Source organism: Arachis hypogaea, chromosome 14 (genome assembly GCF_003086295.3).
Source record: "Arachis hypogaea cultivar Tifrunner chromosome 14, arahy.Tifrunner.gnm2.J5K5, whole genome shotgun sequence".
Classification (NCBI taxonomy): domain Eukaryota; kingdom Viridiplantae; phylum Streptophyta; class Magnoliopsida; order Fabales; family Fabaceae; genus Arachis; species Arachis hypogaea.
The window spans coordinates 136,431,102-136,458,609 of record NC_092049.1 but is presented as its reverse complement, the minus strand read 5'-3'; the positions used below and the strand labels follow the sequence as shown (position 1 = coordinate 136,458,609).

The following is a 27,508-nucleotide window of genomic DNA, read 5'->3' as shown; positions in this document are numbered from 1 at the left end:
GGGTCTGTTTCCGGACTTTCCCGGGAGGCTTGTCTTTGTGTGCTTGGGTTGTGTCCTTCCCTCTCTATTGATCTGTCTCTTTCTGTGCGCTTTGACTCCCTGATGATTTTGACGAACTCGGGGAGCTTGCCGTCTCGTATGGCTTGCTCCAGAGCGTCTTTTAAGTCGATGCAGTCCTGTGTTCTGTGCCCGTATCCTCGGTGGTAGTTGCAATATAAGCTCTTGTTGCCGCCCGTTCTTTCCTCAAGTGGTCGGGCCTTCGGAAGGACACCTCGGTCTGCTCTTTGGTGGTAGATCTCGGTGATGGGAGCTGACAAGGGGGTGTAATTTAAAAATTTCCCGATTCTGGGGGTTGGTTTGCATTTGTCGGTTTGGGATGTTCCTTTTGGTTTTCTCTTGGTGGAGGGTTTGGGATGTTCCTTTCTGGGGGGTTTTCCCGCCTAGCCCCGCCAGAAGCCCGCCCCGCCCCGCCTAGTGAGGCGGTCCCAGAATCACAGCCCGCCCTTCCTAACGGCGGGCTGGCGGGCCGGCGGGCTAAACTTGTCAAATATCTTTTTTTTATACTTTTAACTATTAAATAATATATATAAAGGTATAAAAAAATCTCTTTTTGTTTTTTACTTTTAACTATTACAATTTCTAAAAGTATAAACAAATTATAATTTTTATATTCACAAACATTAAAGTCTTTATAATTATAAATATTGTTCCCAAAGCAAAATAAACATAATCCAAAACATAATTATAAATATTGTCTCTAAAACAAAATAAACATAATCCAAAACACTCAATTTTCATCTTCATTTTCTTGTAAGTTGGGTTGGGAGAAGTTGGGTTTTGGCAAAAAAATTGTAAAAATACGCCTTGCAAAAAAAATACTAAGCCCGACGGGAAAACCCGCCCCGCCCCGCCAAAGCCCGCGGTTTAAGCGGTGCGGGTTAGGCGGACTTTTGCTATTTGGCGGTTCCAATTTTCCAGCCCAACCCACCTTTTTGGCGGGTTACGCAGGCCGGCCCAGCGAGTTTAGGCCCGTTTTCCACCCCTAGTACTGTCGTTCTGCCGTTTGTTGGTCGCCACGACTTGACTCACCTCCTCATTAGGGATGTCAATGGGGCGGGGCGGGGGCGGGGGATGCCTCCCTACTCCCCGTCCCCGCCCCCAGAATTAATCCCCATCCCTGCCGTGGGGGGATAATTGTCCCCATCCCCATTCTCCGCGTTCCCCATATTCCCCGCGGGGTCCCATTCCCCATCCCCTTATATTTAACATTCATATGAAAATTATAGTAAAAAAATTAAAAAATAAAAAAAGCTATAAAATACTATTACAAACACACAAACATATCTTATCCAAGATTATAAGTCCAGAAATACAACATAGCAAATTATAATCCATAAAATAAAATCTTAAAATACAACTTCCATTCTTAAAAAAAGCAATAATATATAGTCTTTAACATCAAGTATTTTTTGATGGTCAGCATATTCAGCAAGAGAAATCATAATTGCTTTAGATACATAGAAGGAGAGAAAATCAAGCAAATATTTCAAAATCAAACCCTAACTATTTCAAAATTATAAACCCTATATGTCTAATTGCTTTAGATACATAGAAGGAGAGAAAATCAAAATAATACAACACAGTGAGTAGTGAGTAGAGAAGACTGAATAATAGGGTTAGGATTTTTTAATTGGTGAAATTACTAAAAAATCCACCTATGTTAGAAATAAAGTAAGATTATTTAAGAAATTTTAATCATTCGGAGAATTATCGGGGATGGGGCGGGGATCCCCGCTCGGGTCCCCGCGCCTGTCTCGGGGAAATTTTGCTCCCCATCCCCATCCCCACGGAGAAAATTTCCCACCAACGGGCCCCATTCAGGCGGTCCCCGCGGGGATCCCCACCTCCTGGGGATTTTTGACACCCCTACTCCTCATCGTTTATGTAATCCTTAGCGACGCTTTGAATCTCGTGCATAGTCCAGACTGGCTTCGGGGTGAGATACTTTTGGAAGTCCTCATTCATAAGCCCATTGGTCAGGTAGAGGCTCGCGACAGAGTCCATGAATCCATTGACCGTCAGACATTCGTGTTGAATCTGTCCAGGTATTTTCTCATAGATTCGTCTTGTCTTTGTGTGATTCCGAGAAAGCTAATGGAGTGTTTAGCTTTGGTGATTCTGGTGATGAAATAGGCCATGAACTTTCTGGTGAGATCGTGGAAGCTGGTTATGGACCCGTTTGGGAGGGCGTTGAACCATTTGATCGCAAGTCCAGCCAGGGTTACCGGAAAGGCTCTGCATCGGACCTCGTCGGCGGCCCCTTCCAATTTCATCCTGGCCTCGAAGGTCGTCTGGTGTTCCTGGTGATCTTTGGTTCCGTCATATTTCATGTCTGTGGCCTTGTCAAAGCCCCTAGGGAGTTTTACTCTTAGCATCTTCTCCGTGAAAGGGGTGGTCCCCATTATCACGTGCTTGCTTCTTGTGTGCTTGGCTTCCCGATGTCGTCGGTCATCCTTCGTGTCGCGTCGGTGTCCTGGGTCGCGGGAGACGCTGCGATCGTGTCTTTTGTCGTGTCGCCGCTCAGGCGACCTGTGGCGAGATCTTGACCTGGAGGTAGTGTGGCTTTCCGCTTTTCGTGTGGTGCCGTTCTTTGGTAGTAACTCGGCCTTCGAGTTCCTGCACCCAGAGGCAGAGGTCCTTGATTATCTGCGCCGCCTTTTCTCTTAGGTTGTCGGGAGCTCGTGTTTCGATGGCTGTTCGACTGTTCGGCACGGGGTTGGTTGGTAAACGGCGCTTGCGACCTTTCCCTGGGTGGGGGGTGTGACCTCCGGGTGCTCGGGAGTTGGGCTTCTGGTTGGTGAGTTATGGTGATGCCTTGGGGATTGCTCCTCAAGTTCATCCGCCATGCCGTCACGACGTTGCAGTCCCCACAGACGGTGCCAATGTACTGGATGCCTCCGGTACGGGTTGAGAGATGGATCGGAAACTTGCGGGTCGAGGTGGATGCCGGATTATTTGACTGGAGCAATGGGGGTGGTACCTGTAAAGACACTCCGACACTCAAGTAAGAATGAATTTGAGAGGTATAAGGTGTGTAGAGTGAATGACATACTTGAGGGGGTCTGGGGCTCCCCTTTATATAGGTGATGATAATTATCTTATTTTATCTTATTTGATTAAAATAAGAAAGGTATTTGAATTTGATTGTTTGTTAGAAGCTCTAGTGGGCCGGTTCCGAACCTTCTAGAAGGGTGAATCGGTTCGGATCCGAATAACCGAATTTGGAGACTGTTTCGAGTGTGGAAGTCGTGGGCCGGATCCGTAACAAATTCAATAATGAACGTTTTCGTCCTTTTTGTTTAATCTTCACTTAGAATAAAATACAAATTTTATTTTTCCAATATGATCATTATTAATTTCACATAATTGTTTTCAATAGCACCAAAAAAAAATTATATTTCTAAATACATCGACAAATATGAATAGCAAATATATTCAGAAAAAATGATTTTAAAACACAATAAAAATAACTAAATATTAAATATATATTTTTTAAAATAACTTTAAAAATCAGATATTAATACAATTTCTTTGCTATTATAACTAGAAAATAAATTTATTTTTAAAATTTAATAATTTTATATCAAGTGAATATTTTGTAAATGACCATAAAATTTTTAAAACATAAAAAGAAATTAGAAATCTAGTGATTGAATTTTAATCCATTTCGGTATTTGTTTTCTAAATATCTTTTCAAGTGTTTATAATAAAATATCGAATAAAATGCACAAGTTATTTATCAAATACAAAATTTATTTGTTATTAATAAAAAATATATTTTAACTATTTTGTGACTTTTTCAATTTTTCAAAAATGATTTATTATTCATATCTCTCGATATTATTTTTGTTATAGTTTTGGATATTATTTTAATAATTTTATTAATCCTATGATTCAACATTTAATCCATTCACTACGGTTTTACATCTTTAACATATTTTTATAAGATAATATAATTTTAACCCAAAGTTTATTTTTCATAATGAATTAATTAGTATCTACATTAAAGTAAAATGATAAAATCCAAATTAGACAAAAACCTCCAAAATTGGGAAATGACAAGACTTTAGATTTTAGAGCACCCATCAACCAACGGTGGAGATGACATCATCAGAATTTCTTTTCTTGAGAACAAAGCTGGAGAAAATTAGAAAAAAAAAAAAAACCCCTTCCCGAAAAGAAATCTTTTAATATTTATTTAGGGTTTTCACCTATAAATTTATTTCAGATTCGCTCGAACACAAAACACCAACCTTTCATTCACTATTCCTCCGATTTTCTTCCCCACAAAAATTAAAATTTTCCGATCCCCATTTTCTCTTTCTCTCTCCAATGGCAAAGGGTCCTGGTCTCTACACTGAAATCGGCAAAAAAGCCAGGGGTACCTTACTCTCTCTTTCTCTCTCTTTCACCGTTTTCTCTATCTAGTTTCTTCGTCTGCTGGATTTTGAATTTGCAATTCGTGGGTGTTTTTTTTTTTAATATGGAATTTGTGATTTCTTTTATAAACCCTGAAAGTTTCGGTTTTTATTCTTCATTTTTGTAGATCTGTTGTTCAAGGACTACCACAGTGACCAGAAGTTCACCATCAGTACCTACTCACCCACTGGAGTTGTGAGTGATTTTTTTTAATAAAAAAAATTTAATTTTCAGTTTCTGTTCATTGCTTTTTTTTTTAAAGTTGAATTAGTGGTATGAATATTTGCTTTTATAGTGTTGGATTATGTTTTACTGGATGTAAATGTGTTGCTTGTGTGAATAATGTTGATGAAATGAATGAGCTGGTTTGAACTAAATGGAGGGATTCTATTTGGAGGTTTTGTACTTTGATAATCTCTCTTTGTTTTGACTGAAAAATGCTGTGTTGTTCATTTGGATTTTTAAAATTTTCAATTATTGATAACTATACATATAGGGGTCTTCATTCTTCAATGCTTAATTATTGAACAAAACATATTTTGTTTTGCTACTAGCTTTATTATAAACCGTTTTGAATGAAACCTATAGCTATATATAATGAGAATTGGGGTACTTGGTTTGGTTGCTTTGGTATCTCTTATTTGGTCTTTTTCTTGAAAAAAGAAACAATTTTTTCTTCTTCTAGGATTTGAACTCAGGACCACTGGTTTTGGGATTAAAGAAATAATCTCACATTTATGTTGTCTTTTCATGCTCTATTCCAATTCCATGTTTATATCTTTTTGAAAAGGAAAAGACTCCACTCCTCTTTTTTCTTTGGTTATTTGAATTATTGTCTTTTTGTTCTTGGTGATTGACATTACTTTCTCTCATTTCGTGGTTTGTAACTTGCTTCACTGCTCTTTTTCTTCTTCAGTTGAAAATTAAAGTGAGAACCGTATTTCTATAGTAGTTGTGCATATGTTAGGACTCAATAATGTGTAATTTAACCCTTTTCGTTATAACATCGATTTAAACGATTGATGAATGCCTCATAAGAGGTGTGATGTTCTAGAAGCCCCAAAATAGTTAGGGTTTTTAAGTTTTAATTATGAGTGTTCAACATATCCGCATAGTGTTTTGGGGGTTGTCCAATCTGCCCTACTTGCTGCCATGATCTACTTGAATTAAAGGTGTTAAGTGTGTAAATTTTAATATTTGGTAAAGATCTAGGATGTATCTGCTACAAAAATGTATTAGTGACTTGTATCCTATGCTTTGCGGAACCCTAGAAATTAATTGAATTTGTTTTAAAGTAGCAAATCAGTTTGCACTTATGTGCTTTAAATGCATTCTTTAAATTGATACTGTGGAGCCCATTTCATAAAAAAATGTCATCCATGATTTTAGTATCATTTAAACCTCTGTTTCGCTACATGTCTAATGTTTATGTTTGCTGATGCAGGCCATCACGTCATCAGGAACCAGGAAAGGTGAATTGTTTGTGGGTGATGTTAACACCCAGTTGAAGAACAGAAATGTCACCACCGATATCAAAGTTGATACAGATTCTAATGTAAGTTTGGCGTTTGTGTTTGGATTGTTTATATTTCTTACTATCTGATTTATCACCCATTATACTGTGTTTTATACTGCCTTGGTTCTGATTTATCACCCATTAACATAATTATTAATCCCGTTTTCGCATTGAACTGTTGGTTAGATTAATGAATTTGTTGGCATATTAGATTTAGATTATATGTAGCAGTAGCATGTGAAATAGTAATCTCTTTGAAATTGAAATTTTTCAAGGGAACAGCTTTTCAATGTCTAATTGTTAATGCAACTTATTTATTTTTTCGTATGATAGTTTTGTTAAACTTGATTCACGATGGTTCCTTTCAGCTCTTCACAACCATCACTGTTGATGAGCCTACCCCTGGTTTGAAGGCTATCTTTAGCTTCAAAGTTCCTGATCAAAGGTCTGGCAAGGTAAGAACATAATAAATTTATACATATTCATGCCTCTAGAATAATTATGCAGTTAGAGAAACCAACCTCGATAAATCTGGGTACATTTATTACATTCTAATACTTAATTCGTATTAAGTTGTTGGATATTCTTTTAAACAGGTGGAACTTCAGTACTTGCACGACTATGCTGGAGTGAACACCAGTGTTGGGTTGACGGCAAACCCAATCGTGAACCTTTCTGCTGTTTTTGGAACTAGCATTCTTGCTCTCGGAGTGGATCTTTCATATGATACCAAAAGTGGGGATTTGACAAAATCGAACGCAGGAGTCAGCTTCACCAAAGATGACTTGATTGCCGCATTGACTGTGTGAGTAATATATGCCCCCCTTTCAAGCCATTATTTTAGTTGAATTGTCTGCATTTATTTCACTTCAACTTTAATGTTAATCACTTGTGGAGATACCGAATTTTATGATGATCTGTTTAGAATTTGTAGCTTGTATGCTTACAGAATTTAACATGAAAAAATGAATTAATGTGTACTCTTTTTAGTTTAATTCTATTCTGATACGAATTCTTGCGTGCAGGAATGACAAGGGCGATGCTTTGAATGCTTCATATTATCATGTGGTCAACCCCTTGACCAACACTGCTGTTGGTGCCGAGGTGACTCACAGGTTCTCGTCCAACGAGAATACCCTCACCCTTGGCGCCCAGCACGCATTGGACCCCTTGACCACAGCGAAGGCTCGCGTCAACAACTACGGCAGGGCAAGTGCTCTCATCCAGCATGAGTGGCGCCCCAAATCGTTCTTCACTATTTCCGGGGAAGTCGACACCAAGGCGATCGAGAAGAGTGCGAAGATTGGATTGGGTTTGGTTCTCAAGCCCTAGGAGTTTTTATCCATCTTATAGGGGGGAAGGGGGATAGGAAGCATGCAGTATTTATTTTCTTAAAGTTGGTGGTTCTTCTTGGGCAAGAAGTGTTTATGTTTTCTTTACATTTGAGCAATTCAACTTTGTAAAAATAAGTAGGTTTTTTTATAAACCAAATGGTTCGACTCATTGTTGAGGCTTTAACTTGCGCGAAATTTTTATATTGTTTTTGTTCCTACAATGGTTCCCTGCAATATTCCTTTATATCCCAGTTTGTTTATTATGCCTCTTGGATGGGATACATGTTTGGTTCTGTTTCTGAAGAAATAATTGTAGGTATAATTGATTTTGATATAAAATGATTGATGTATTTGTTTAATTTCTTTTAAGAATAACGTTTTTGAACTACATATACAAATTTTAGTTGTAAATTTTCTTTTTGGCAAAAAAGGGAGAGAAAAAGCAACAGCAAATGTATGCTTACGTTTGGGATTTGTTTTAGAAGTGATTTTTTTTATAGGAAGTAAAAGATTTCGTTTTTCTCAATGAATTATAGAAGCAAGAATTGATACCTTAGTTTGGATTCTGTAATATGATGTGAGTTTCCATCTCTCTATTCTTCTATCCATTAAGCTCCTTAGGAAGCATGATTAAAGCCAAGGCAATTTTAATTGTTAGCAAGAATATACAAAATGTAAATTTAAACACACAAATAAGACATAATTAAAGAAAATCTAAGAAGTAATCCTTGCAGGCTTCCACTAATCTTTAATATTGAAAGCTTTAACAATTAGTCTTTAACACTCAAAACCAAGCACAAAAGCATCAATTATCCAGAAAGCACACACACACACACACACAATATACATTAGTATTGTCATTCACAATTCCAGAAAAAGGCTTAATTTAAGAGATTTGGTGAGGCATTGGCGTGAAGTAAACCATCTCTGATTTGCTCAGCAACATCCCTAACAGCACCAGGACCATGTGGTATGAACACTGCTGAGGACTTTGAAGAAGCACCAATTTCCTTCATTGTGTCGAAGTATTGCGTCACCAGAACCATGTCCATGATATCTTTTGCTGTCGTCCCGGGCACGTTCTCGGAGAATGCAAGCACACTGTCCCTCAGTCCATCCACAATGGCCTGGCGCTGTCGAGCTATTCCGAGTCCCGACAGGTATTTGGACTCAGCTTCTCCCTCGGCTTTCTTGATCTGAAGTATTTTCTCTGCTTCAGCTTTTTCATTAGCAGCTAGCCTCAATCTAGCAGCTGTTGAGAAAATAGTGAAATGGTTATTATGAGATATAACCTTCATTACAATGATAAACCAAATGAGAAAAGGGTTTTAAGAACACTCTTTCTGTCCACTTATGCAGGTCATGTCTTTAACACATGCGCACACACGCACACACATGCACGTGCGCACTCACACTCACAAATTTGGGGTTTGAGACAAGAATAGCTCATGTCTTTAAAATTTAAGACAAGAAAAGAGTTCCAAGTTTACCAAATGAGCGATTATTATTATATTTACTTAATTAGTTTGAACTTTGAAAGAGAAAGTTGAAATGCAAGCAAATATATGAAAAGCTGCATGTATATATGAATATTTATGCATGTTAAAAGTAATTTTTGATCAACTAAGAACAGATTACCTGCATTAATCTCATTCATAGCTCTCTTGACATGAACATCAGGCTCTATATCAACAATAAGGGTCTGAACAATCTCATATCCATAAGCAGACATGGCCTAAAACAAGAGTTTAAGATAATTTGTTAATCACAAAGTAATTGACAAGGATTATGGTAACAAAAATTGAAATTGCAGGCCGAAATAACACCTTTTCAAGCTCATCTTCGACGGCCCTTGCTATGTCGTTCTTCTGCTCAAACACAGCATCCAGCTCCAACTTTGGCACACTTGCCCTGATAACTGAAGAAATACAAAAAAAAAAAGCATAAGCAGCATTCTATAGAAGCAGTAGATACTAGATAGTTCCATTAGTGGAGTGATCTTGCATTAATTTCAGGTATGTAACATTTCTAGAACAGAATCAAGCACAATAATCGATCATTCCACATACCGTCGAAAACATAGGACTGTATCTGTTCCTTTGTGTTGGTGAGCCTATAGAAGGCGTCAGATGCTTTATCGGCCAAGGCGCGGTATTGCACAGAAGCAACCACATTCACAAACACATTATCCTAACAAGTATATCAGAGTTAACCTTTAACAATTGTTCACAATAAATCAAATTGAAAACACACATCTACCTTCTAAACCTTAAAAGGTAAAAGGTATATTGGAGAACAAGGAAATTTCCTGAAGCATAGATCAACAGAAATAACATAGGGAGCAATATGCAACTGTACTACTTTGCACAATTCATCACAGTTGAAAAATTAAAAGTCTTAAAATTCACAGAATCTCTCATAGGCAAATTGTTGTTCTTAACCAATTATAACTTTGAACAGTGTTCTGAACACAAAGCAAAGTGATCACAAATCATATCATCTAAAGAAGAGCTAATATTACAGGAGGAGGTAAAGGAAGCAAAAGAAACCTTGGTTTTTGTCTCGCATTTGACATCGAGTTGCTGCACACGGAGCGAAAGGCCGCCGGCTATCTGGTATCCGAGGCACCAAGGCAAGCAGTGACATCCAGGTTGCAGAATATCATCAAATTTCCCAAAATGTTCCTTAATAGCCACGTTTGATTGCCCAACTATAATACAACCTAAAGCTTGACCCATATCTTTCAATTCTGCACTTGGATAGCATTTACTCAGTAAACTAGGTTACAATTAATGAAATAATCTTTGTCAAAACACAAGAATCTAGCAAAAATTTCAACACAAAACATATATCCAAGGAGAAATTTTAAACAATTAAGAAAAATAAAGGTAATACCAAGTTTTCGTTTTCAGCTATTTATGACTATGACTATGAGTATGGAACTATGACCAGAAAAAGAAAAAAATTAACATACAAACATTACCAGTTTATTATCTCAGACACAAATCAATCCAAAATGAAAAATGATGATTACTCTTAAGAGAGCAAAGTATGCTAAAACCTATAATTGAAATTTGTACCCTAAACATTCAACTATCATTGAGACAGAAAAGAGAAAAACCATGAAATCATTCATGACATGTCATGAGATAATAATAATCAAGAAGTCAGTAAATAACATAGCAACTCTGATCCTTATCAATTAAACTGCATTAAATCTTCATTCTCTTTTGAATTTTGCAGTAGAAAGCAAGCATAAAAGGTAAAACAAAAATTACAATTTATGAAAAGAGCAACACCAACACTCAAACGAAGCAAAGCAACAATACAAAACTAACAATTCCTGCAGAGAAGAGAAATTATTCACCTTTCTATTGAATGGAATATCCTCCTATAAACTTAGCCTTGTGACTCTTATTACTTGTATTGCTTTGTATATATAGAAACAAATAGTCATGCACTTGGAGCTTCACAAAGAGATGGTGACGTTATCTGCACGGTAAAAACTGTAACTAATTTAAGAAAAATGCGAAGATTTTTCGGGATAAATTAGAACTTAAAAAATTAAATGAATATATATTTTTTTTAAGAAAATGTTATTAGAGCTTGTTTAAAAATCTCTGAATTAGAATTTATTCAGGAATTGGAATTTTTTCTTTTATTTTGGAACAAATAAAAATGACCGATTAAATTTTCATTTTTTTTTTATTTACAAATCAGATGAAGGGTTCGTTTGAAAAGTTTTAAAAGTAATTTTTTTAAATTTTTGACTTATAAAAAGTAGTAGTATTAATATTTAGTGCAATTTTTAAAACTAAATTACAGCTTTTTAAGATGTTATTTAGGAGTTTATAGAAAAATTAAAAAAAATAACTTCTCGCATACTACTATTTTTTTTCACATTTCTATAAAATAAGCACTTTTAGAATTAAAAATTCAAACACAAAATAACTTATTTATAAACTACTTTTAATATAGTCATTTATTATTTAAGATATTTTTTTAAAAAAAAAATTAATTAAGGTGTTTATTTAAACTAAGCCAGGAGTCTTTAAAAGCAGTTCACATTCACACACACATAATTTTCAAACAATATGTATGTTTAAATGTTAAATGTCAAAAATATTTCTATTATAATTTATTATTCTAATTTTGCCTAACACCTATTTAGTTTTCTTTCTTCTCTTTATTAAAGACAAAATTAAAAAAAAATTTAACTCATATAAAAGTTATTCAAAATTAAAGAATTGAATTTTTTTATTAATATATTAAAATTATTTTAAATCATAGAATTGAATCTCAAATAAAAATAATTTTATTCTTAAAAAAAATATAATTCTTTTTATATTTAAATAATTTTCGAACAAACTATTAAAGTTTTTGTTTTTCAAAAATTTCAACCCCTCTATTATCACTATTTTTTAAATTTGATTATTAAATTAAATACAATACTAAATTTCAGTCGACCAGTCAAAAAAAAAAAAAGTCGACTAATCAGCTAATATATTTTCACTGTTCTCTGAATTTGTCTCAGTTGCCATCCATGGAACGAACCACAGAGGCTCCTTCGGTAGTAAGGAACCAAAATCCTAAGCAAATAAGGAAGGAAAAAAAATCGGGGAGGCCTAACTGACATAATGCAAAGGGTCAGTTTCAGCTTCATGAAACAAACATTGCCTTACTTTTCATCTTTTTTTTTTGTTGTCTTTTCAATATGGACAAGACGCCAAAACCAAAACCAAACAGTATTTAATCATAGGGACCACGCGTTTTTATAATCATATGTGGAATATTTTCCTTTCAAATTACAAATATCTTCTTTCTTCTTTCCTCGTTATTTCTCAACATTCTTTAATAGTTGTTTTTTAACTTATTTTATTAAAGTCAATGTGGAAACTGCGATTAGTGGGTATATAAGAATAATGTATGTTATTATATGAGTTGAGACTAAGATATAGATAACACTTTTGTGTATTTATAAGTTTAATATTTGTGACTTGGTTGATTTTGTAAATACAATTTTATTTTATTCAGCAAGGATATTTTTATGACAAATGTGTTCCGAAAAAAAAAAAGAAATGTCTTAAATTTTTATTTATTACTAGAAAAGAAAAATAAAAAATAAAACATTCTAAATATAACTTATTAATATAAAATATAATAAATAAAGAGTTAAAATGTATTTAATTAATAAAAAATGTAAAAGTATAACAATTTTTACTTAATAAGAAGTATTTAAAAATAGATAATATTTTCATGTCATACTTTTGAAAGCAATTATATAAAAAAGAAAAAAAAAGAAAAAAAATATAAAATTAGATGAGTATTATTGTTTTTATTTTTTCTTATGTGGTATTATTTCTACTATAGCATATTATTAAACAATGTATATAAAATAACAAGTTGTCAGGTTCATAGTTCATACATTTAATACGCTATGAGGCTGGTTATCCAAAATATGAATTAGAAAATGCAAAAAAGGAATCGTAATCCATAGAATTGACAATCACATAATTAGTAATTTACATAAGTCTATGAGCCTTGTATATAGTATGCCTAGTAAATTCAATTCTAAACTTTTGTTTGCTTAGTTGCACCAAAATTTCATTCAGGGCGTGTGTGGTTGAATAAAAAGATTCATCTATGCTTAACTAAATATTGGAAATTTGATATTTACTTTGAGTATGAATAAAAAAATAATTTTAAAACTCTAGATAACAATCTTGAAATACTTAAAACTGTAAAAAAATAATTTTAAAATTCTAGATAATAATCTTAAAATACTTAAAACTGAAAATAACTTATTGGGATTAAATACGATTTTAGTTTAGTATAGGCTGAAAATTTTTTTGCTCTCAACTTTTTTTTTTGCATACAAAATCTCCTCTAAGATTTATCCTGATTTTTAAATTATCCTTATCTCATAGACCAAAATCGTATGAAAGTGGCAGCGAACGGAGACAAAGTGAATTGTGGACAGCTTTTTTTTTTTTCTTTTTCTCTTATCCCTTTGGAGAAGAAGAAACACTCTCTTTCTCTTGTTTTTTTTTATTTTATAATTTTTTTGTTATGGATAATTTGATTTAAAATTTTAATATTTAAATAAAAAATACAATTTTAAAATTTAGTTTTAAATTTTATAGACAATTTTATATGCAAAAAAAAAAAATTGGAAGTAAAATTTTTTTTCAACTTATACATTAGAGAATAAAATCGTACTTAACTCTAATAGATTTATTAGATTGTATTCGACTGTAAGTATTTTAAATTTCTAATGATAGAAAAAAGAACAGCAAAATTAATACCTAAACGAGGAGGGAATCAATTAATACCTGAGAATAACTTATAGGGTTCATTAAATAACCTCGTGACAAAGGATATATAAATACATATATAAATCCAACTCCAACTTTGGTAGCGTGTTTGAATGATCAATCACGAAGGATATGATCAGTGAGGTGTTCATGTCCTCCGCTATCTAATTCGTGCATCCCAAAATTTAATAATACTTGAAAAATCTATCTATATTATCTAAAATAGAAGTTGATATTAAGATAAAATGAAGAGTAAAGTTTTGAGGGACTAACTTATAATAGAAACGGTAACAATAATTATTGAAGTAGAAAGAATAGCAGTAAATAGAGTAGAAATAGTTCGGGTCGCATTCACAACACTATCTCCAAATTCAGATTCTTTATCTACATATATTAATCTTTCTAAACTTTAAAATTAAACAGATTAGTCTTTCAAAATATTAAAATTAAACAAATTAGTACCTGTCACTGTCAATTAACGATATTAGGTGATTTTCAATGGAGGGACTTGAGTCCAGAGACGGATCTATTTGGTAGGGTACGGGAGCAAGTGTCACTAACAATTTAAAAAAATGCAAAAAAATATATGTATAAATATATATGTATCTCATTAAAAAATTATATTTATATTCGTATTTAATGGTTTCAGAAGCTAAGAGAAAGGGGGTTGAATCTTAGCCCCCTTTTTGCTTTGTAATACTTGCTGGCCTTTAAAAAAAAACTCTTAGGAGACTTCTGGATTTTTGTCTCGTCCCAAGCCACGAGACTTTTATTTTTATCTCGTCAGTTGGCACGAGACTTTTCTTTTTGTCTCGTCACTTGGCACGAGATATTTTGGTTTTTGCTCCTGTGCAGTAGAAACAGAAATGGAGTAGGAAAGAGAGAAAGTTACACCCAGATATATCCTGGTTCAGCTGCTAAGTGCAGTGCAGCCTACATTCAGTCTCCATCACAAACATGATGGAATTTCACTATAATCTTCCTGATTACAATCTGTAAAGTGCTAACCCAACTTACAAGGGGATTCCCACAGAATCATGAAACACAACATAGATGAACAAAGGAACTCTAAGACATCTATGGCTTTTTCTTTCAATTTTGCACTCTCTGCCTTTTTCCGCTCTATGGCTTTTTCATACAAATCTCACTGTTTGCCTTTTCCATGAGACTTAAGACATGACAAAATTAAACAGAAAAAATACAAAACAGAATACATTGAAGGAGAAGAAAATCTGTAAGCTTAGGTAGCTCTGAGAATCCTGTGCCTTGCACTCTCACTGCTTACTTCTAACTCCTTGCTCCAACCAGTGGCTGTTCCCCCTTTTTATAGAAGAGAGAAGCCTCCACACTTGAAGCCAAAACCCAAGCCAATTTCTTCTTCCTTCAAGAAACCGGTTCGGCCACACAGAGAGAGAAGAGATAACCATGCAATAACCAACATGCAATTACCTCTAGTCCTTCCTTGGTCATCACTCTTCATCAATCCGAGCTCTCCATCCTTGGCTTGCTCTCCAAGATGGATTTCTAGCCCTTGATGCTTCATGATGATGATGACTTCATCTGCTTCAATCTCTACCTCTACCATCACTTCGCCACTCTAGCTACTTCCTGTGGTGGTTGAACAGAATCAAAGACAAGCCATGCCTCCAAGAATCTCCTCCTTGCTGGCCGAATCTTCTTCTTCCTTTTTGAGCATGAAGAGCTCGAGATTATCACACCAAATCTAACCATATTTGGTGACAATCTCAGCCATAGCTCATTTTTATTTTAGTATGTTTTCTTGCCATCATTGTGATGGTCTTGTAGCTTGCTCTTTCTTCACTTCGGTAGCTCAATGTAGCTTCCATGGCATCCATTGTTTCCTGTGTAATAACCGAAGAAGAGAAGCAAATAGAGAGAGAAGAGAGAAATGTGAAAAGCATTGATTTAGGAAAGAGAATGAGATTAAATGAATTAATTCTTTCCTTGCTGAGTAGCGTGTAGCCATAAGTACTACAATCAAATCAAAAGTCTTGTTTTCTCTCTCATAGTTTCCATGCAGTAAATGACAATGTAATAAATTTTGGAATCCATCACATGGTGAAATGCTTGGATCCGTTGGAAGCAATTTTGCTTTCTTTTTCCATTTGGTTTCGGATCTTGCATGAGGAACTCTCATCAAATGTGAAATTGGGCTTAGTTGCAACAACATTTAATTTCTGGCCCAATATTAACATTTGCTTTCCTGATGAAATTTGGATCAAGCATTGAGCAAATAGGAAAGCATTCATTTTGGGCTTTGTAGCAATAATAACTCAATTCTGGCCCATGTAGCACAATAAACAATTCAGCCATATTAAACCGAAGCTGAATATAATTGGGCTTGCATCAGAATTTTGTTTTTTGGCCCAATCAAAATCTGCATCACAAAAATTATTAGTTAACATATGTGTAATAAAAATCAAATTAATAATTTTGTAAGTAATTATTTCAATAATGTTTGTTCATCATCAAAATTAAATTAGAGTTTTCCAAACTCATCAATCTCCCCCTTGATGACAAACATTATTAAAATTGAAATGGAAAGAAATTTAAAGATTGAGTATAAAGTACTCCCTTTGAAGATTTGAATTTCTCCCCCTTTCAAATTGTCACATGGCTCCCCCTCAATATATGCCATTTTTACCAAGGGAAGCACTCACCTGTAACAATTTTTAATCAAGCTTCAAGTAACAATGTTATTCAACATATTAATTTTGAAAATGTTGAATGCTTGATTTATGAGCAGAATTGGATGATAATCAAAACTCATTTGTTATCAATAAATTGATTTTCTGCTCAAACATTTACACACATCAATCAACAAGAAAGTTTATTCAAATATTTTTTTAGACAAGATATCAGAGCAAAATTATTATGGTAAGAAAAATATTTGAAGTACATATGGTCAAAACATGGCAGTTTTTATACTTTTCATAGTTTAAAGGAACTGCCAAAAATATCAAGCATGTTAACCAGGATGAAACTGAGTATTTAATCATGCCTATACATTCATCAAGGTTAATTAACAACCAGTCATCCATAAAACAGATGCATTGCCAAATCATTATAAAACAATATCAACAAACACAATGTATTTTCAATATTATCAACATGCTACCATCAAGCATCAAAATATAACAAGGGTGATCATGAATTTTCAACAGAAAATTTCATCCCTTGTTTTTCATCCCCTGTTTTTCATCCCCTGTTTTTCCAGATTTCAATTTTTTCAATTTTCAGCTTTTCTCCCCCTTTTGTCATCAAAGGGGCACCTGCAAAGAATGATTATTATAGAAAACAGATTATGCAAAATATATCCCAAAACATAATCAAAGAGTGTCATCAGAGTATCACATAGGTATGCTACTGACAGTTTCCAACCTAACAAAATAGAGTAACTAATTGAGCCAAATTGTGCCAATATCAAACAGTAAACAGAAACTTAATCATCAGAGAGATTAAAGTCAGATCCCTTAGCTCTTACATCACTACCAACTTCATCATCAAGGCTTTCAAGCATTAGACCGACCCTTTCTTGGCATTTCTTCCAAGCCGACTCATTTTTATATGCAAGTTTGCGAGCAGACTTGTGAAATTGAACCATGAGTTCGGACATGTTGGAGAATTCTGTGAGAATTTCTCTGAGAGAACCGGTTGTCTTTGAGGATTCTGGGCGGCTCTCAAAGTCGTCATCAGAAGCCATTGATTTCTTTCCCTTTTTGACAGCCCCGCCTCCTTTAATCATAGAGACCTTGTTCTCTACATCCTCATTGGTTAAATCTACCTTAAAGTACTCAAAAATGCACGTGAGAAATATTTCATAAGGTAGATTAGCCTTTTTTGTACTCTTCACAGACTCCCACATGTGTCTAATCATAATATAACTAAATGAAATAGAAGATGAAGTAACAAGAGCAAATATTATGAGACAGTCAGATACGGTTACCCTATTGTGAGAACCACTTTGAGGAGTGAGAATGTGAGTTATGATGCGGTGCAACAGGGAGTTAGTTGGACCCAAAGCCTTGTGAGTAGGAACAGTTCCATCTAGGCCAGACAAATTTTCACAAATTTGATGAAGAACCTGCTTGTATGTAACCCCTACTTGTGAATCCCATTTATCACTCATGTAAGCCTTTGGCCCTTCATCAATGTATCCAAGGGCAGAAGAAATGGTTTCAGAGTTCAGGGTGATATGAACCCGTTTCACATAAGAATGAAGGCTGCCATCAATAAACCTCAGATTTGCATAAAACTGCCTCACCAAACCTGGGTACACCAGTTTATGAATGATGAGCAATGGTGCCCATTTGAGATTATCAAACAGGGGTTGGAGATTGATTCCTTTGGAGGCCATCAGGGACTCGAGATTCACTAGGTAAGAGGGGCACAGATGCCGTTTCTCCAAAACTTCTTTGTGAAATTCAAAGAAAGCGCACGAGGAGAACCTTGAAGGATCAAAATGTGAGTGAGGTTTGTGAAACTTGTTCTTGAAATCCATTGAACCAAGGTTAGTGGGTTCTCTGGTTTCATGAAGCACGAAACCCTTGGCCTTGTTAGAACTCTTTCCGGATGCATGTGGTGTTGATCTCTTCGGTGGTGATGGTGGAGGGGAAGGAATAGGTGATGTATGATACTCTTCTTCTTCTTCCACGGGAGCCGTTCCTTTCTTCTTTCTTGAGGAGGTTTTTGTGGCAATGACTTTTCTTCTCATTGTGTTTGTATGTTTTGAGGGAGGTGAGGGTGACGAAGATGATGTAGAGTGAATGTGAATGTGAGTGTGTAATTGTGGAGTGGACTGTTTTTGAGAGAATAAGAGCCTTTCACTTTTCCTGGGAGCAATTTTCTTTTTCATGGTTAGGAGAGAAGAGAAGTTGAATATGAAAGGGTGAGGAAGGCCGAAACGGAGTGAGGGAGGAGGGAGGTTAGTGGTGCAATAAATGTGGAGTGGTGAGAGATAATGGAGGGAGTTATTAACCTATTAATGGTGCGGTTATTAACCAAAGGGGGTTTCAAAAACTGAAAAGAGGTTTCCTTGAATCAAGGGATTAGTTGAAGGAAAGATTTGATTTGACAACATGCTTCTTCCAACAAGATTTGATAGGACAACTAAGAGATTTTATGAATTTATTTTCCAAACAAAATGGAAAACTAACAAAACTGTCATGGTAGGGTCAAAAAAAAATTTGGTGGGGCCCATAAAATTTGAATTCTGCATTGCCTCCCCCTTGATCATAGCTCCTTCATCATCCCTGCATTTTTATCTCGTCCAAACCTACGAGACAAAACTGAACAGAATCAACTTTTCACAAATTATCAATGAAACTTAAATCAAACATTCCCAGACTTTTTCTCAGGGTATAGAATCTGTCTTCACAGAGGGGTTTTGTAAAAATATCAGCAATTTGGTGTTCAGATTTTACAAATTGAATATCAATAGTACCCTTTTGCACATGTTCCCTAATAAAATGATATTTTATCTCAATGTGCTTGGTTCTTGAGTGCAAAACAGGATTTTTTGAAATGTTTATAGCACTCATATTATCACAAAATAACGGTATACTATTGATCTTTAATTTGTAATCTTCCAATTGTGTTTTTAACCAAATTAATTGAGAGCAACATGCAGATGCGGATATGTATTCTGCTTCAGCTGTGGATAAAGCCACTGTGGCTTGCTTTTTGCTTGACCACATGTTGAGTGAGCTTCCAAGGAAGCAACACATGCCGGATGTGCTTCGTCTATCCACTCTATCTCCCGCATAGTCTGCATCACAAAATCCTACTGCACAAAATTTATAAGATTTAGGATACCACAGGCCATAATCACAAGTTCCCTTAATGTATCTAATGATGCGTTTAACAGCCGTAAGATGGGATTCTTTTGGGTGAGATTGAAATCTTGAGCATACACCCACACTTTGAACAATATCCGGTCTAGAGGAAGTAAGGTACATGAGTGAACCTATCATTCCTCTATACCTTGTTTCGTCCACATCTTGGCCATCATCATCCTTTTCAAGTTTTGTGTTAGGATGTATTGGTGTACCCATTGATTTGGAATTTTCTAGACCAAACTTTTTAATAAGTTCTTTTGCATATTTTCCTTGGTGAATAAAGGTACCACTAGGAGTTTGTTTAATTTGGAGGCCAAGAAAGAAAGTAAGCTCTCCCATTAAACTCATCTCAAACTCACTAGTCATGAGTTTTCCAAACTCTTCACACAAGGATACATTGGCCGATCCAAATACAATATCATCAACATAAACTTGAACAAGGAGTATATCATCATTAGATGCTTTGATAAATAAAGTAGTGTCAGTGGTACCCTTTGAAAATGATTTTCCAATAAGAAGGCATTAAGCCTTTCATACCAAGCTCTTGGAGCTTGTCTAAGACCATAAAGAGCCTTAGATAGTTTAAAAACATGATTTGGAAACTCTTTATCCTCAAAACTGGGGGGTTGAGCCACATACACTTCTCTATCAATAAAGCCATTAAGGAAAGCACATTTAACATCCATTTGAAACATTTTGAAACCCTTATGGGCAGCATAGGCAAGAAGCAATCTAATTGCTTCCGTTCTAGCTACCGGAGCAAAAGACTCATCAAAATCTATACCCTCTTCTTGATCGTAACCTTGGGCCACTAATCTAGCCTTGTTACGAACAACTTGTCCATCCTCACCAAGTTTATTTTTAAAAACCCACTTAGTACCCGTTACCTTCTTACCATCCGGATGAGGTACTAGTGTCCAAACCTCATTTTTGTCAAATTGAGCAAGTTCCTCTTGCATGGCCTTGACCCAAGATGGGTCTTCAAGAGCTTGTTTGACATTGTTGGGCTCCATTTATGACAAAACAGCAAAGTTGCTAGGTTCGGTTTGCCTTTTGGTGGAGGATCTTGTTGTTACACCTTGAGAGAGATCACCAATGATGAAGTCATGAGGATAACCCCTCATAGATTTCCATTCTCTGGGCTTTCGGACAGGTGTTGAGCTTTGATGAACTTCTGGTTGTCTCACTGTTTCAGTTTCTCGTGCCTGCTCAGGAGACAAAATGAAAATGTCTCCTCCAATCTGACGAGACAAAACTGGGCTGACAGATTCCTCATGTTGAACAGATTTGGGATTTTCTTTACTTGTTCCAGCTTCTTCACCATCTGAATCATTATCTATCACAGTACTGGGAATTAAGTTAGAATCACAAAAAGTAACATGTATGGATTCCTCTATGGTTCTATGCTCTTTGAGATAAACTCTATAGGCCTTGCTTGTGTTGGAATATCCAACAAACATTCCTTCATAGGATTTTGAATCAAACTTTCCAAGGTTTTCCTTATTGTTAAGCACAAAGCATTTGCATCCAAAAACATGAAAGTACTTAAGATTTGGAGGGGTTCCTTTCCATAGCTCATAAGGTGTTTTCTTCAACCCTTTTCTAATGATTGTTCTATTCAAAATATAACATGCTGTGTTAACAGCCTCAGCCCATAAAAATTTAGGAATCTCACTCTCACATAGCATAGCCCTAGTCATTTCTTGAAGGCTTCTATTCTTTCTTTCAACCACCCCATTTTGTTGGGGGGTTCTAGGGCATGAAAAATTATGAGAGATCCCTAAGTCATCACAGAATTTTTCAAAGTCTTGATTTTCAAATTCTCTTCCGTGATCACTTCTTAAATGGGCAATTTTCAAATCCTTTTCATTTTGAATTTTCTTGCAAAGGGTGGAGAAGGCATGAAAGGCATCATTCTTATGAGCAAGGAAAAGTACCCAACCAAATCTAGAGTAATCATCTACCACCACAAGACCATAGTGTTTTCCTCCTAAACGTTGAGTTCTAGTAGGACCAAAAAGATTAATATGTAACATTTCTAATGGCCTTTTGGTTGAGATTCCATCTTTTGATTTAAAAGAGGATTTTACTTGTTTTCCCAATTGGCAAGCATCACAAGTAAGATCCTTATCAAACTTGATGTTTGGAATTCCTCTAACCAAATTCTTTTTAACTAGCTTAGAAATTTGGTACATGCTAGCATGACCCAACTTTCTATGCCAAAGCCATTTTTCAGATTCAAGAGATGTAAAGCATGTTACATTTTGTTCCTTTAAATCCTCAAGAGTTAATCCATACACATTGTTACACCTTTTAGCTTCAAATAAAATATCCCCAGTTTTCTCACAAACAACCAAACAAGCAAACTTCTTAAAAACAACTTCAAAACCCAAATCACACAATTGACTAACACTAAGCAAATTATGTTTCAAACCATGTACAAGGAGAACATCATTTATACAAGAAGAAAATTTTTTACCAACTTTCCCAACAGCCACTATTTTTCCTTTTGCATCATCACCAAAAGTGACAAGACCTCCATCATATTCATCAAGCTTTATGAAGAAGGTTGTCTTTCCGGTCATATGCCTAGAACATCCGCTGTCCATATACCACATATTTTCTTTCTGTTTGAATGCTAGGCACACCTACAAAACAAGCTTAAGTGACCTTAGGTATCCAAATTTTCTTGGATCCTTTCACGTTAAACCATCTCCTATGTCCTAAGCCATTGTAATCAAAAACAACTTTACAAACTTTATCACCAATCATTCTTTCACCAAAGAAACATTGAATAGGAAAGTGTCCATTTCGTTTGCATAGCCTACAAAATCTTGGAGTTGCTGTTTTGTTAAAGTAGGTTGGGTCTTGATACCTTGTATCATTTGAAGATGAAGCAATATTTTCAAAATGAGATTTTTCAGATTTATAAAACCCCAACCCAGCCTTGTCATAAAGAGGTTTTTGACTAGCCAAGATTTGATTCAGATTTTCAGAACTTTGGGTGAACTTGGCTAAGTCTTCCTTAAGCCTTTTAACCTCTTTAAGCAACTCTTCATTTTGCTAAAAACAATCTACATATGCAAGAACGGAATGATTACTTTCACAGCTCTTAACTTGGGCTCTTAACTGCTTATTTTCTTCAACAAGATCACAAGCAGTTTCGGCCTCTCTCACTTTCTCTTTAAGAAAACTATTTTCAGCTTTAAGAATGGTGATTTTTTGTTCAAGTTCTTGATTTTCCAGAAGAAAACATCTTATTTTTTCAGAAAGGTGGTCTATCATAAGATGAAGATCTTCAGTGTTAGGGTTATGAAAGACTACCTGATCTATGTGATCTACCATGAGACAAGGTTGTGACTTGGTCTCGGAATCCTCATCATCATCATCTGAGTCATTTTCCAAATCTTCCCATGAGGCCATCAGTCCCTTCTTCTTTCTTCTTTTTGGCTTTTCCTCCTTCTTTAACTTGGGACAATCAGATTTAAAATGCTCCATTTCCTTGCAGTTGTAATAAGTTACTTTGCTAAGGTCTTTCTTCACTTTCCTTGAGCTGCTGCCTTTGCCTTTGAACTTCATCATTTTCCTGAATTTTTTGGCAAATAACACAAATTCATGTTTAGAAGAGTTATCACTGGATTCATCATCTAGAGGGTTAGTCACAGAAGAAAAAGCAATTTCTTTATTTTTTGAATCTTTTTTCAAATAGGTGTTTTCAAAAGCAAGAAGATTTCCTCTCAAATCATCAACTGTCATGGAATCTAAGTTACTGCTCTCAGAAATAATTAAGGCTTTTGTTTCTCACTTTTTTGTGAGACATCTCAGCACTCTCCTCACAAGCACAGAATCAGGATATGTAATTCCCAGAGCATCTAAGCCAACAATGATGATGTTGAATCGCTCAAACAGCTCATCAATAGACTCTCCTTCCTTCATTGCAAACATTTCATACTCTCTATTCAACATGTCTGTTCGAGTCTTCTTTACAATGGTGGTTCCTTCATGGGTGATTTGCAATTTGTCCCAGATTTCCTTTGCCGTTGTGCATCTTGATACCCGTCGGTACTCCTCGAAGCTGATAGCACAGTTGAGTAGGTTTACTGCCTTGGCATTTAACTCCACCTTCTTCCTATCTTCCTCGGTCCAGCTTGCTTCTGGTTTGAGAGTGACTATTCCTTCAGCACTTGTGTTAGATGGAAATTGGGGTCCTTCCAGGATGATCTTCCAAAGTCTGTAATCCACTGCTTGTACAAATATCTTCATCCTCTCCTTCCAATAGGTATAATTTTTCCCATTGAAAAGAGGAGGTCTGTTGCTTGATTGTCCTTCGATCAGATTATAGGACACCACATTTGAGCCACTATTTTCTGCCATGAGGATCTTTGCTCCAAGCTACAAAGCTTGATCTCTTTGAGACCAAGCTCTGATACCAATTGATGGTTTTAGTGGCTAAGAGAAGGGGGGTTGAATCTTAGCCCCCTTTTTGCTTTGTAATACTTGCTGGCCTTTAAAAAAAAAACTCTTAGGAGACTTCTGGATTTTTGTCTCGTCCCAAGCCACGAGACTTTTATTTTTATCTCGTCAGTTGGCACGAGACTTTTCTTTTTGTCTCGTCACTTGGCACGAGATATTTTGGTTTTTGCTCCTGTGCAGTAGAAACAGAAATGGAGTAGGAAAGAGAGAAAGTTACACCCAGATATATCCTGGTTCAGCTGCTAAGTGCAGTGCAGCCTACATCCAGTCTCCATCACAAACATGATGGAATTTCACTATAATCTTTCTTATTACAATCTGTAAAGTGCTAACCCAACTTACAAGGGGATTCCCACAGAATCATGAAACACAACATAGATGAACAAAGGAACTCTAAGACATCTATGGCTTTTTCTTTCAATTTTGCACTCTCTGCCTTTTTCCGCTCTATGGCTTTTTCATACAAATCTCACTGTTTGCCTTTTCCATGAGACTCAAGACATGACAAAATTAAACAGAAAAAATACAAAATAGAATACATTGAAGGAGAAGAAAATCTGTAAGCTTAGGTAGCTCTGAGAATCCTGTGCCTTGCACTCTCACTGCTTACTTCTAACTCCTTGCTCCAACCAGTGGCTGTTCTCCCTTTTTATAGAAGAGAGAAGCCTCCACACTTGAAGCCAAAACCCAAGCCAACTTCTTCTTCCTTCAAGAAACCGGTTCGGCCACACAGAGAGAGAAGAGATAATCATGAAATAACCAACATGCAATTACCTCTAGTCCTTCCTTGGTCATCACTCTTCATCAATCCGAGCTCTCCATCCTTGGCTTACTCTCCAAGATGATTTCTGGCCCTTGATGCTTCATGATGAAGATGACTTCATCTGCTTCAATCTCTGCCTCTACCATCACTTCGCCACTCTAGCTACTTCCTGCGGTGGTTGAGCAGAATCAAAGACAAGCCATGCCTCCAAGAATCTCATTCTTGCTGGCCGAATCTTCTTCTTCCTTTTTGAGCATGAAGAGCTCGAGATTATCACACCAAATCTAACCATATTTGGTGACAATCTCCGCCACGGCTCATTTTTATTTTAGTATGTTTTCTTGCCATCATTGTGATGGTCTTGTAGCTTGCTCTTTCTTCACTTCGGTATCTCAATGTAGCTTCAATGGCATCCATTGTTTCCTGTGTAATAACCGAAGAAGAGAAGCAAATAGAGAGAGCAGAGAGAAATGTGAAAAGCATTGATTTAGAAAAGAGAATGAGATTAAATGAATTGATTCTTTCCTTGCTGAGTAGCGTGTAGCCATAAGTGCTACAATAAAATCAAAAGTCTTGTTTTCTCTCTTATAGTTCCCATGCAGTAAATGACAATGTAATAAATTTTGGAATCCATCACATGGTAAAATGCTTGGATCCGTTGGAAGCAATTTTGCTTTCTTTTTCCATTTGGTTTCGGATCTTGCATGAGGAACTCTCATCAAATGTGAAATTGGGCTTAGTTGCAACAACATTTAATTTCTGGCCCAATATTAACATTTGCTTTCCTGATGAAATTTGGATCAAGTATTGAGCAAATAGGAAAGCATTCATTTTGGGCTTTGTAGCAATAATAACTCAATTCTGGCCCATGTAGCACAATAAACAATTCAGCCATATTAAACCAAAGCTGAATATAATTGGGCTTGCATCAGAATTTTGTTTTTTGGCCCAATCAAAATCTGCATCACAAAAATTATTAGTTAACATATGTGTAATGAAAATCAAATTAATAATTTTGTAAATAATTATTTCAATAATGTTTGTTCATCATCAAAATTAAATTAGAGTTTTCCAAACTCATCAGTATTAAAAAAAATATCTATTAAATTTTATATCAAAATATTTTAAAGATTTTACTAATCTATGTCATAAGGGCGCATTTTAAAAGCATCATAAAAATAAAAATTTGACCTAAAATTATTGAAAAATTATTTTTTTTTATATTTTAAATATATTAAATATATTTAAATATTAATTTTTTTATTATTATACTCTTGACATAATTTTTTATGATACAAATTATTTAACTCTTTTATTATATATATTTTTTTAACTTTTAGAATTAAATTTTAATATATTATCAATATAAATAAATTTACACGTACATCTAATTATGTAATGTCATGTCATAAAAAATAATTATCTTTTACATCGATCATGTAAATGATAATCCAAAAGAACATAGTAACTGAACAATTGTTTAAAATATTTTATACAATCAGTACATCAAAATTAAACTCTAATTTATATCTAAAAATATAAAATAAAAATATATATTAAATCAATTTAATAAAAAATAAAACATTACTGTAAGTCTGTAACATTATAAATTAATAAATTTATTTAGTTAAAGTTTATATCTTTGAGTTTTTTATTCAACTTTTTATTATTATTATTATATGTATTTAATTTATAAAAAGTTAAATTAATAACTACGTTATTATTTATTTATATATCAATATTAATAATAAATAAATAACAAATTATTTAATATTTAATATTTTTACATTATTTATTTTTATATACTTTGATATGTTTGTGTAATTTTTTATTTTTATGTATTATATATTTATTTCCACAATTTAAAATTTTTGAATCTGTCATTAAACTTGACGTATCCGACGAAACGTCAAAAACCTATTCGATAATTTTTATTTTTTAAGGATAAATTTGTTCGCACAAAAATTTTTAAAGACTAAATAATCACCCTAAAATGAAATGAGTTTTTGTTTATTATTCTTTCTAGCTAATTGTGTTCTGCCAGTAAATTTTATTAGATTTAAATTCTTTATTTGTTTTCTTCCCTAATTCGTGCTACCAAAAAATACCATAACACAACAAAAATTATATAGAATCTTATCCTACTAAATTGCATCAAATACATAATCTAAGTATCTAACTCCATCATTATGTTTTATCATAGCAATGCCTGCACTTAGTTTATTTAGACTTAGATATTTTTTGATAAATTTGCAAGAGTTTAATTTTAATATATCGGGAGTATAAAACGTTACAGTATAATTATATTTGTTTAATTTTTTATAATTTAATTCATAACAATTTTCATATTCAATCTATAAATATTTGTATTTTTAAATTTTATCAAGATCTTTAAAATTTTTTCTTTTAATTAGATTTTTTTGTATATTCATTCATGTAGTTAATATAAAAAGTAGTAATTTTTATTAATGTGTTATTATATGATAAACTCTTCTAAACTTGATTTTATTTCAAATACACACGAAAATAATAGGCTCATCTAAACTTGTATCTTACCTACAAAATTATTATTTCAGTAAAATTACGAGGAAGATTTTGCTTATATATATATATATATATAGTTAATAATTAAATTCGTCTCTAAAAGATTATCTATTTTTTAAATTAGTCTTTAAAAGATTTTTTTAGTCATATTAGTTCTTAAAAAATAAAACGTAAATCAAATTGGTCCTTCTGTTAGTTAGATGATAACGGCTGATGACGTGTTACGT

The 27,508-nt window shown here is 34.4% G+C and overlaps 2 protein-coding genes across 2 annotated transcripts; one reads left to right on the top strand and one right to left on the bottom strand.

Annotated features, from left to right (window-relative positions):
• The first annotated feature begins 4,135 nt into the window (after positions 1-4,135).
• On the top strand, positions 4,136-7,550 carry LOC112744442 (outer plastidial membrane protein porin). Its single transcript, XM_025794072.3, has 6 exons — positions 4,136-4,441; positions 4,607-4,674; positions 5,924-6,034; positions 6,364-6,450; positions 6,592-6,800; positions 7,021-7,550. The coding sequence occupies exons 1-6, from the start codon at positions 4,393-4,395 to the stop codon at positions 7,325-7,327; spliced, it is 831 nt and encodes a 276-aa protein (XP_025649857.1). The 5' UTR covers positions 4,136-4,392; the 3' UTR covers positions 7,328-7,550.
• A 482-nt stretch (positions 7,551-8,032) lies between these two features.
• Positions 8,033-10,936, bottom strand: LOC112744441 (hypersensitive-induced response protein-like protein 2). Its single transcript, XM_025794071.3, has 6 exons — positions 10,697-10,936; positions 9,879-10,078; positions 9,399-9,519; positions 9,156-9,247; positions 8,968-9,064; positions 8,033-8,581 (listed from the first exon to the last, which is right to left on the bottom strand). The coding sequence occupies exons 2-6, from the start codon at positions 10,065-10,067 to the stop codon at positions 8,211-8,213; spliced, it is 870 nt and encodes a 289-aa protein (XP_025649856.1). The 5' UTR covers positions 10,068-10,078; positions 10,697-10,936; the 3' UTR covers positions 8,033-8,210.
• Between the last annotated feature and the right edge of the window lie 16,572 nt (positions 10,937-27,508).

What these genes read in the sequence shown, in the direction of transcription:
- LOC112744442 (XM_025794072.3), top strand. Translation starts at nt 4,393, where the DNA reads ATGGCAAAGGGTCCTGGTCTCTACACTGAAATCGGCAAAAAAGCCAGG. An exon ending in AATCGGCAAAAAAGCCAGGG is followed by an intron (nt 4,442 to 4,606) that starts GTACCTTACTCT and finishes TCATTTTTGTAG; the next exon opens with ATCTGTTGTTCAAGGACTAC. An exon ending in CCTACTCACCCACTGGAGTT is followed by an intron (nt 4,675 to 5,923) that starts GTGAGTGATTTT and finishes TTGCTGATGCAG; the next exon opens with GCCATCACGTCATCAGGAAC.
- LOC112744441 (XM_025794071.3), bottom strand. Translation starts at nt 10,067, where the DNA reads ATGGGTCAAGCTTTAGGTTGTATTATAGTTGGGCAATCAAACGTGGCT. An exon ending in ACAGTCCTATGTTTTCGACG is followed by an intron (nt 9,248 to 9,398) that starts GTATGTGGAATG and finishes GTATTTCTTCAG; the next exon opens with TTATCAGGGCAAGTGTGCCA. An exon ending in TCGAAGATGAGCTTGAAAAG is followed by an intron (nt 9,065 to 9,155) that starts GTGTTATTTCGG and finishes CTCTTGTTTTAG; the next exon opens with GCCATGTCTGCTTATGGATA.